The sequence below is a fragment of the Porites lutea genome, chromosome 8 (assembly GCF_958299795.1).
Source record: "Porites lutea chromosome 8, jaPorLute2.1, whole genome shotgun sequence".
Taxonomy (NCBI): domain Eukaryota; kingdom Metazoa; phylum Cnidaria; class Anthozoa; order Scleractinia; family Poritidae; genus Porites; species Porites lutea.
In genome coordinates, this window is record NC_133208.1 from 3,681,421 (window position 1) to 3,692,638 (window position 11,218).

The 11,218-nt window shown below is 40.5% G+C and overlaps 1 protein-coding gene across 1 annotated transcript; it reads left to right on the top strand.

Moving 5' to 3' along the window:
* Nucleotides 1–3,560: 3,560 nt before the first annotated feature.
* On the top strand, nt 3,561–6,430 carry LOC140945702 (uncharacterized). The gene has a single exon (XM_073394738.1). The coding sequence runs from the start codon at nt 3,608–3,610 to the stop codon at nt 4,928–4,930; it is 1,323 nt and encodes a 440-aa protein (XP_073250839.1). The 5' UTR covers nt 3,561–3,607; the 3' UTR covers nt 4,931–6,430.
* The last annotated feature ends 4,788 nt before the right edge of the window (nt 6,431–11,218 follow it).

The following is an 11,218-nucleotide window of genomic DNA, read 5'->3' on the forward strand; positions in this document are numbered from 1 at the left end:
CTAACGGCCACCTCCCCACAACGGTGTCTGGCCACCTCTCTACAACGGCCACATTTTTGCCCCAGCAGACAGTCCATACATTCACTCTTGTTTAAACCTCTCTACCACGGCAATCTCTCTACAACGGTAACCGGGCCGTGTTCCCAACTGCCAAAATAAACCTCTCGACAACGGCCAATTTTTTCGGCGACTGATGAAACAGTAAGAATCACATGGTCATGAAATTTGATCCGTATAGCGAGTATTTTGATTGTGTTCCATTTATACTGCTGCAGTAAGCATAAACTGTCTACGATACTTATAGCCAGGGGCGAAAAACTCACGCTGCGGTGTAAGGTGTACGCACGAGAAGAAAAGTTCGAACGCCGCGGAAGGCGCCTCAAGCTAGTGTGCTCCCCCAGAAATGCCATTTCCTGCGTTTACTTTAGAACATTTTCAGTAAATGAATACGAAGGAAAATGTAGTAGTTAGTTGTTTCAAGCCAATATCTCTTGGTTGTTTATTTTACCCATCTCTAGTGTTATCAGTAACTAAAGGTACAATGATTACCGGGAAAAGGGGAAAACAGTAACGAGATCAAGGAAGTTACAAACAAAGGGCGAAAAGTCTGCCTTTCAGACAGGCAAACTCTGTTACAATGCCATCAATATCAACGTCCTTGTGCTCGTGCATGTGTAGAATTGCAAGAGAGCTTTATCAGTCATCCCGATTTAAAAATAAGAACGCTTTCAGGAAACTGGAAAAGTACTTGTTTCCAGTTCTGCTGTACACATGGGCGCATGTGGGTATATGGCCGCTACGCTACTGTTAGCGAAGTTTTGTGTGTATTTTATCTCTATATACTAGCCATATGATTGGATTACCATCATAGGATACAGTAAGCATGAACTTAGGAACAATATATATGTTGTACTCCCTAAAACAAAATCTGTCATACAATCAAACCTCCATGTGCGACCACCTCCCATAAGCGACCGCCTATACAAAACACCAAAATTTTGGCTCATCCTCGGTGTAAGAACCTGTGAAACTCACGAGTAACGTAAAGCAAAGGAAACAAAGAACTTAACACAACAAAAGCTAGGAAAACGAAATGTGCAAAACAAAGAAAACGTTCCGCAGGTTTCTACACCGAGGTAAACCCCAAATTTTTCCAGTCGAGGCCTTACTTGGAACCTCTAGTAAACGACCACCTCCCGTAAGCGACTGCGACCAGTTTTTGGGCCTCACAGTTAAAGATTCTCCATTGTTTTTAACCTCTTGTAAGTGACCACATGACGCATTCTCTGATCTTAAGAGCCATAATGGGACTATTATGGCTCTTGCTGATCTCTATTTTCGCTGTACGGGGTGTGCACTATGTTACTTAGAATATACCAAGAACTTTAGTGACAACATGGAACCTAAACTTAGACGTTGCATGCAATAAATTATCTTCCGTATTGAAGATGTGGCTGGAACTCTTCTCGGAACAGACCCCCTGTGGCTCGATTCTTATAAACGACCACCTCCCGTATGTAGACTGCAAAACAGTCGGTTTTTTTCGCAAAATCAGTGAAGAAATCGGTAAAGCGTGGCGTGAGAGCCTGACGCGCGCGAAGCGCGCGAGCCTCACACGCCCGAGAGAAAAAAAACCGACTGTCCGTTTTCCATACAATGAGTTCGTTCCGACCAGGGGGTTCAAAAATGTCGTCGAGCTGTCAAAAATCTGTTCACAACTCCGCCCTCTTTGTGAATTTGATACACTCGGCGATTGATTTCGAGGGAGAATAGCGCGTGTTATGCTGTGGTCACACTTGGGCTTTTTTTACTATAGTAAAGTCGAGTTTACTATTGTAAACACGTTTTCTAATGTGACCGGCTTTTCTCATTTTACTATGGTAAACAGATCTAGTCTGTTGTGGTGGCAACGGCGGTAGAATGAAAGCAAAGTTTACTATAGTAAATGGTTTATCGCTGGTATATCTAAACTTTGTTTATTCAGTTGACATCTAGTCGCATTATTTGAGATGCGTTCCCTGAGTGTCACGTTGCTGAATACTTATACATGTATTTTCAGCGCCGCCAGCCTATTCTTTTCCTTTTTTCGTGCCAAACAGTACAGTAGAGATGTCACAGTGACTCAGACAATTTTCGCTTTCATTCGAGGCAAGTACACAGTAAATTCTGGATTTCAAGGAATCATACGCCTACATCTAATGTTCGTGTTTCATTTCTGAGTCTGAGTGTTTTTTTATTCCGTGTAGCCACATTTTTTCTATCTATTGTCTGAATATGGATTTTGGTTGGCACACTTTTTTTAACAAACCTTCATGTTCTTTTCACTTTAGAGTTCCACCGTTCCTCAATAGTTTCGTAATCCCACCAGACGGTTTTTCAGACGAACACGGCCGCGAAGTAATTCAGCATGGGCCGCTTATATTTGGCCGAGAAAATAATGGGATAGAAACAGTATAAGCAGCGGCACAATTTTCAGTGAATTAACTGGATAAATAATAAAACATTCATGGAATGTCGTAAGAATTATCACCTGTCCTCAGGCTCATCATTTGAGTGACACATTTCTGTTGGGAAACCATCTGGAACGTGTTAAGTCAACTAATTCGTCTTACTTTAGTAAAGTTTTTTTACATCCTTTTTACCACGGTTAAAGCCTTTTACCAACGTCAAATCCCAAGTGTGACCAGCACTTGGCTTCCAATCTTGACACTATAATCCAGTATTTTTAGCGTCTCTCCCCAGTCTCGCTCTCTGTTTTCAGCCTCGTTCCAGGCGACAGTCGTTCCAGACCTTTTGTTTGACTGCTTGGGCGTACCTACGGACTGTTTTGCAGTCTACCCGTATGCGACCACTCAGTCCTTGCATTTTGGGTGGTCGCTTACGGGCACAGGGTCCAGAGGAGATGTGTTTGTCGTTAGAACATCAAAAGCCGTCGAAAACCTCTGAAAAAATGGGTTATTTTGATCGCGTTACAGTTTCGTTACACGTTCTATACACCGCAAACCAACAGACTGAGGGCTCGCAAGATCGGCTTACAGTTTTTTTTACTCGGCACTTCGTGCCTCGGTCGCCCTTCGGTCACCCTTCGGACGACTTGCCTTGCGCCAGCGAGGATATGACTTGCGGTTATTGATTTTCAAAAGTCGATCTGGGTCAGATAAGAAGCGAAGAAATCGTTTACAGTAGATTTATAAAGATCCCATGGGCTAATTAATCGTGCTAAGCGACAGGTATAGACATTTCTCAAGGTGAGACTTTAAATAAGTAATTCATTTATTTACACGAAACTCCTCTGGACCCTGTGTTACGGGAGGTTCGAGTGTATTCAGGTCCTGGTGTATTACATCAGTACATCCCAGTAACAGCCACCTCTCCACAGCAGCCACTTTCAACCCAACCTCTATTCAGCAGACACTTGGCTCGGTCCCGAGGGTTTCCCCGAACAGAGTTTTGATTCCCGCCATTTTTCCATTTCCCGTTTTTTTAAATAAGAAGCCGCAGTCCACCGACGCTACAACGCAGGCTCAATATTCAATGTCTCAGCCAATCAAGTACGTGCGAATGAAACAGCAACGAAGCCTTCGAATCTTCCCGCCCGGCGCGCAAGATGGCGGGTAGTCCACAAGACGGTGAATTTCATGTCAATATATCTAACTCCAGCTTTAAAAATCTGTTAATTGGTAATGGAAATACTGTCAATTACTGCCGATGCCTTGAGTATCCAGAGCGGTCAAGAGCTCGTCGATCGGCACGAAAAACCGCGATCCAAGATGGCGGCCATGGAATGAAGCATCAAAGTAAAATACAATTTCCCATAAGAAAATTGAGGGCGAATGCTAAAAGAATATCCAGTGAGAGTGAAGATGACACCATGCATTTAGAATCCCCAGAGATTTTTCCAGTGGTTCCGCGAGATGGCGAACAGAGGGCTGCAAAATCACTCGGCAAGTTTTTCCCGGTTTTGAACAAATTGCACCCATTACGGGATGCAGGAAACTGGAGTAGATTTGATCAAAGTATTGATATTCTTCGCCGCCAAAATCAAGCCGATCGAGAGGTACAGATTTTATTATCGATGGAAAACGCTGTGATTAAGAGCTATCAGAACGATTTAGAGCAATCAGAAATGATTGTTCTCGATGCTCTAGATAATCTGTACAAAACGAAAGTGATTTCGCCAACTAATTATCACTTCCTTGTAAGTATGGCTCACATTCATCTTACTGGAATTTATCGTCGCCTTTGTAAACATGGCGAGGCACAGAAGTGCATTGCTATAGCGAAGCAAAATTCCAAACAAGTAAATTCACGATTCTTAAAGGCACTCATATTCTACGAAATGGCTAGCAACAAGACCAAGTATGTTTCAACCATTCCAAACGATGCAGTCGTACGTGAGCAGCTTGTGTCAGAAGCTACAAATTTCTTGAAGCACTGTATCAGCCTGTGCATTGAACTGGATGACGACCAAGTGTACATTAAAAAACATCATTTCGCCCTACTTAAGCTCGCCCTAATGGCCCTCAACTGCCGCACAAGACCTACTCGGTCTCAATTCATTAGCGCTAAGTGTGTTGACGAGGCAAAGAACTGTCTTACAACTGTCGACGAAAAATACATGGATGAAATGAGCAAAGCTCAAAAAATCCAGTTCCTGGTGGCAAAATCAGATCTCCATTTCCGACAGAACAACTTGCAGGAAGCAGAAATATATGGCCATGATGCTCTGAATCTTGCAAAAACAAATGGCTTCAGTTTGGAGATACCTGGGATCACAGAAAGACTTGATGACATTTCCAATCTGCGATCAAGACTGACTCCTGAGATTTCTGTGTCACATGAGGAACATCTTGAGTCTATGTCATCAAGTACCTCTCCTTCCAGAAAGAATTCTCCCAGTTCTTCAGACTGTGACATGGACACTGTGTAAGGTACAAGTTACTACAAGTTTGGTTAGTAAAAGCCCTGTAAACCTAGGCATTAATATTGTTGTTTGAGTTGATACTCAATCATCCTGTTCAGGTTTTTGTTAGCCTGAGAAAATAGCTGACATTTCGTGATGCCATCACTGTTTTCCATGCAAAATGATGTCTGAGAAAATAGCAGGGATTTTGTTACCTCTGTATCCTGCGTCAGGCAACATAAAACCCCCAAGGAATATAATCATGGCATGTGTACCGTAGGACACAAAGATCAATTGCTCGAGTATCTGCACGTGTGTTTTTGTACAAATAATTACTGTGGCAGTTATTATGGCTGTTGTTTAACAATGCATATTTCATTTAGCCTATGATGTGCTTTAAAATACATGTAGAAGGACTATATTTTAATTTTTAGTATACTGCAGTACAGAGTTTTGGAGTCTGTCTTCAGAGTAACTGTCTGGTTACATAAAGGCCCAAGTATTTCCAATTTTCGACTCATTTTTTTTTCAACTGGGACTCAATGATTCTGGACTGGGACTTGTGATTTTTCAAAAGAAGAGTCCCAGGACTCAGCACAACTATTTGTGACAAAATCACAGAAATAGCACAGAAATTCTATACTAATGACGCATCACCACCCAGACCTGATTAGTGCTTCTGACTAGTTGAAACAAATTTCCCATGCAGTACAACCACGCTTGGGGCCCCATGAAATGAAAGCTTTTTTTTCTCAGGCTAGGTTTTTCTTTGTAAATATATTATTTTTCTTTTATGCTGTGTATTTGTGGTGTAAGCTCATTGCTTTGTGGTTTGAAATTTTTGATTTACGTTATACATATTATTATATATATGTTTAATTCCAGTTTAGGAGCTGGATAATTGTGCTGAATTGTAGATAACTTTTGACAGAAAACAGCATGTTACTTGACAAGGGCTGGGAAACAATAATTTTTGTTGGTCTCTCGGACAGGTGCTTTCCCCAGGGGTGCACTCCCATATACATGTATGGGTTAGATATGTGTGACGGCAGATAGGATATGGTTTCTGAGGGTCATGATCCTTAAATAGGGTATCATTTTTGCCCGTGGTGGCATTGTTTTAGTGCTTTGATCCTTAGATAGAGTTACCTAAATTGTATCAGCTAAAATTCAAGTGCTTCAATGCTGAGCTGCACAAAAAACAAAAATCTCTGAACTGATCTCTTGGAAATTTAAGAAGTAGTGTTGTTCATTCCATTTAATCATTAGTTTTTGTTTTTTCCTTTAATGGGGTGGTTGGGCCTTGAATAGGGTATCAATAATTATTTAGGGGGCAAACAGCTTTCCAAAATATATGAAGTACCCTCGGCCACTGGGGTGCTTCTTTTCTCCCTTGGCTTCTCCCATGTCGCCAGTACCGCGGTTCTTATTTGAGCCCTAAAGTTCTCATGCACCTGCTGCAAGGCTAAAACATGATGTCTACCAGCCATGTATAACAGCACTGAACATTTCATATCAGTTTGTGCCTCTGTACATGTATGTGTTAAGGAGGGAAATTTGATCAGCTGTCATTGCCCCAGAGGGAAATTTGTTCAGTTGCCACAGTGGAACATCGATTATCCAGAATCCATGATCTACTGAATTAATTAGTTGGGACAATCAAGAGTTTTGATAATTGAAAAAATCAATACAAATTTGATTCTTCTTTGTCACTACTTTTCATAATAATTTATGACACAAGATTGTCCTGCTATATTGCCTTAAGCCAGTTCATTTTTTGTCTGTGAGGTACATGTGTTAATGAACTTGATTTTCACCATTTAGAAAATATCTACGGGTTCTGGGTGATTCTTTTGCTCTATAAGGAAACAAATTGGTTTCAAAGACATTTTTTAACACTTAAAAAAGGAAAAAAGTGCTTAAATCACTATTTAAAAAGTGTTCAAACCACTTTAAGATTCATGCAAAGTTGATGACAATGGGAATGAATAATGGAGTTGTTCCTGGAATCAACCCAAAATGAGCTTTTCAAGTTGATAATGAAAGAACAGAGTGCATTGTAAATATTTTATTAATAACACTCGTTATTGTACCTGAAGTGAAAAAAAAAACAGGGTTTTAATTCCAAGAAAATGTAGAGGTTCGTGGAGGGGTATAGGTTTCTGGGGAATAGTAGCTCATAAAAATCTTGTATTACAACGTAGAAACTCTTAACATGCGTACAGTGTATAACAAATGTCATTCTTTACACCAAGGGTTTGTTATACCAGAGTTGATTAAACTCTATCATTTACAAATTATAATTATTATATGTTTTAAACTCTTAAAGCCTATGCTAAAAACGTTTTAATACATCAAATGGGTAATGAGGGCAAAATGTGATGTCAATTAGTGCTTATTAAGTGAACACAGGCCATCTTGGAAGTTCCTCTAGCCTTTTTAAAAAGTGTGTGCCATTCACATGGCATTGAAACTGATTTTGATATGAATAGTTGTGAACCAGGCCTTGCTTTGATGAAGAGGCTTAGAACAACTCAGAAGTGGGTCTTTTTCTTTCTGCAGATTTGTACATGATGTACATTTTGAAATTGCTCCTTAGCTTGTACATACATTTACAATATAAGTATTTTAATATGTGATTCTCATCTTGTAACTTGAAAGTATGTGAGGAAAACTCTAAGGCAGGGTTTTAGCCTGGTGGGCATAGCTGTCATGTGGATTCCAGTCTTTCAGTGTAATACCATTGTAATCCTTTCAGAGTCAAAATTAAACTGTCTTATGTTATCAAAAGGAACTGTGGATTTGTATAATATAGTCACACGTAGCCAACCTTTATTAAGCAGCCACTTGACTGTATATGTTGACTACATGTACCCGACCATGGAAGTTATTTTTGGGCAAATTTAAAAATCTTTTGCAAACCTAAAGGGCTTCAATTTAATTGTTTTTTATTGGGTTCGCACAGTCTTGAAAAGTCCTTGAATTTTCTTCAACTTTGAATTTAGTGGCCCGGAAAGTGTTTTTTTTAATGCTTTCTTGTTGTCCATGGCAGTGGTGGATCCGGCTCTCAGATAAGGTGGGGGAGGGGGGTCATCTAGACCCTGAGATAAGGAAGGGGCCTAGTCTCACAAAACATTTTTTTCAGCTCTTAAAATGAGGGGGGAGGGGGTGCCTTCACCAGGATCTGCCACTGCATGGCAGAATATTAATCATAGCTCAGAGAATTCAAAGGTTATTTACATAAATTGCTCTTTGTTTTATGCAATAATTAACTGCCAATTTAAGACCAGTGAACTGAAAAACGTAGAGAAGTTGCTGACGCAAACAGGTCAAGCCTTAAAAAGTCTTGTTAGAATAGACTGGGAATGTGCATTTTTGTACAATCTGTGAGATTACATTACTGGTAGGTGGTCCTTGAAAGTCGAATGGAACCTTGGAAAGTCCTTGGAAAATGGTTGCAATTGTTTGTCCCAAAGGGGGGCGTGGGGGGGGGGGGGGGTGCTTCCTTATAGGAGGCTAATTGTGATTTGCTACTAGATGGGTTGGCATTTTCATGACTGGATTGACTATAATGGGGTTGCACATTTTCTGATTTTGGGGGGTAAGACGGTTCTTCATATTTACGGTTATAGAAAATGTACCAGAATGTTTGTGCTGCAAATGAAAAGTAAAGTGTTGTTCATTCAATCTATAAAATGGGTCAATTCATGAAAATAGAAAGTGACTTAGTTGGGATAGCAAAAATTACATATTTGCTCAAAAGTGACTAAGATGGGGTCTATAACTGGCCACAATGTGGTAGGGCCTCAGAGAGGCTAGCGGCACATACCCAGCAAAAATTAACCCAAGTACTTCCCCCCTCCCCCAGTTTTTTTAATGAACCCTGTATTAAGATGAGCCTTGCTCTTGGATTCCCCCAAGGGGAATGGACCCATGGTAACTTAGAACATCGCAGCTAGAACCGTGTCTCTTAGTGGTATTTCACAAGGTACTGTTTTATTTTATTTTTATTATTCGCCTTATCTGCGTGTAGGATTGGAATCCAGGGATTTAAGCTCAAGGACTCTGAAATCCCACTAACATTTGGAATCCAGAATCCAAGTTCCAGTAACAAAGAATCTGGAATCCACGGAGTAGAATCCAGTATGCAAGACTGTCTTGGATTCCCTTACAAGGGGCGATGTTTTGTTTATTTGTTTTGTTCAGTACACTCATGATATTTTGCTTTTTTGTCCAAAGTGGGTGTTATAACATCCTCAAAAACAGAAATTACATTGTGAAAGTTCTTCCAAAGAGATTTTGTTAAATGCTCACATCTAACGATTTCGTCCGTAGACCTCAAGTTATTGCTAAAGTAAACAGTGCCAAGTGAAAGTACTGCTGAACTGTTTCATTTGAATGTTCACACCATTTCAGATTTGGTCCACAGACAATAGTTAACACTGTCTCATATGCCTCGTATTTTAGGGGTGAAATGGCTCAATCAAGCAAGTTAAACGAATTTTAAAACATAGTTTAGGCTTGCCGACAAGTCAACTTTTTTGAGTGACGAAGTCTTGAAAATGACCCAACAAAAACTGACTTCTAAAATCGTATAGGTGTTCATTCAATACCGGATGGCTTCTTGGGATAAGTTTAGGTTTGTGGGAAACTAACCACCCACCCCACCCCAAACCCATATTTCTGCCCTTAAGTCACACGGCAGTGAGAAACATGGGTTAGGGGTGCAGTGGGTGGGCAGTTTCCTTTTCGTGTGGGTATGACTGCATGAAAAGCTATTCTGTGTGAACATAACCTCAGAAAGTTCAAGCACAGTTGTGTAACACAATGTCACATGTCAAAAATGTCACCCCATGGGAGTGGGGGCGGGGTATCGATATTTGTGTTGAATATAATCACTGGAAACATGTGGCAAGCTACCCACACTGTAAACAGCATTAAAAAACAAAAGAAAAAGCGTAGCACTTTTTGGAGGCAAAAGACCCACGTGAAAAGACAGCTTTAGATTTGCAAAAATGTTTGTAAAAAGTGCCAACTTAACCTCCAACGTTTTGGCAAACACATAGCATACCATCACCAAGGCCCAGGATTACTCCCGGCTTCTATGAGCATGACTCCGGCGGCTACTTTCATAAGAGACAAAAGAAAAATTGAACTCAAACAACTTCTAGATGTTTAATTCCTCGCCCACTCATTGTATGTACCCAGAAACTTGTAATCTTAGTGACAGTCGGAAAGCGGGTTTAAATGCCTCTTCTACGAGATGGTCTTTATATCCAGTATGTCCACGCGTAAAAGACTCCATCTGTGCAAAACTCTTTATTTAACAGACAATTCTTAACATTTTATTTTTCTTAATTAGGTGTATTATTTTACCAATTTTTTAGTCTTAGCCTTTTAACTTTCTCAAAACAATTATTTTAATCAATATTTTTTGGCAATATGTTAAAGTCAACTTTTGTACAACCTTTTTTTTTTCACATGAAATTGGCATAGTTGTTGACCAGATACATAACATGAACATAAGGCAATTGGCTTCAAAGTCAGGATATGGTCAACTTGGTAATGGGTAATCTTTCTACTGAGGACAGGTCTCACTCGAAAGTAAGGTACACATGAAAACATGAACCGACTGAAACTCGCTACAAAAATACTAATAACACAACCACGCCTTTTTGGGCAATTACTCTTGTCTAGAGCCTAGGCGTCAAGGACTTTTCGTACGCGGTTTTCGGTTTCGGTCCAAAAGAAGACGTGTGGGCCTTCGGTCGACCCCGAAGCATCTCCGCCGAAATCAACCGCCTCACGCAAGAAAATAAACTCTGGTACCTAGGAAACCTTGTTCAGTTCTTACTAACGAAGGATGATTGACTTCCCAGAGTAGTCCTCGTTTAACACCCTGCATAAAGCAACATTCTAACGTATCTATTAAAAAAACTGACGTTTTTACAGCAGCTGTCTCTAATGTACTTCTACAGCGGATAGAGCTGACTCTCAATTTTGACTGAGTGTTCCCATCAAAATGGAACAAAATAGTCCCGGTCTGGTGTTGAGGTATCTCTAAATTATGTAAACGTAATTAAGTACTCGGGATAACACTGAGAATCCTTAAATACGACGAATATTCTTGGATTACTTCCTCTGTCCACAACTGAATCAAACAGGACCTCAGGAACCTCGGGGCGCAGCGGAGGAGGTACTAGAAGGCCCTTACGGCCCTTCACGTAGAACCCCACAACAACACGGGCCAAATACATGTGCCTCAGCTTGTTACTGTCGGGTGCTGTGAAATCCATCGAATACGAGGCGTTTGCA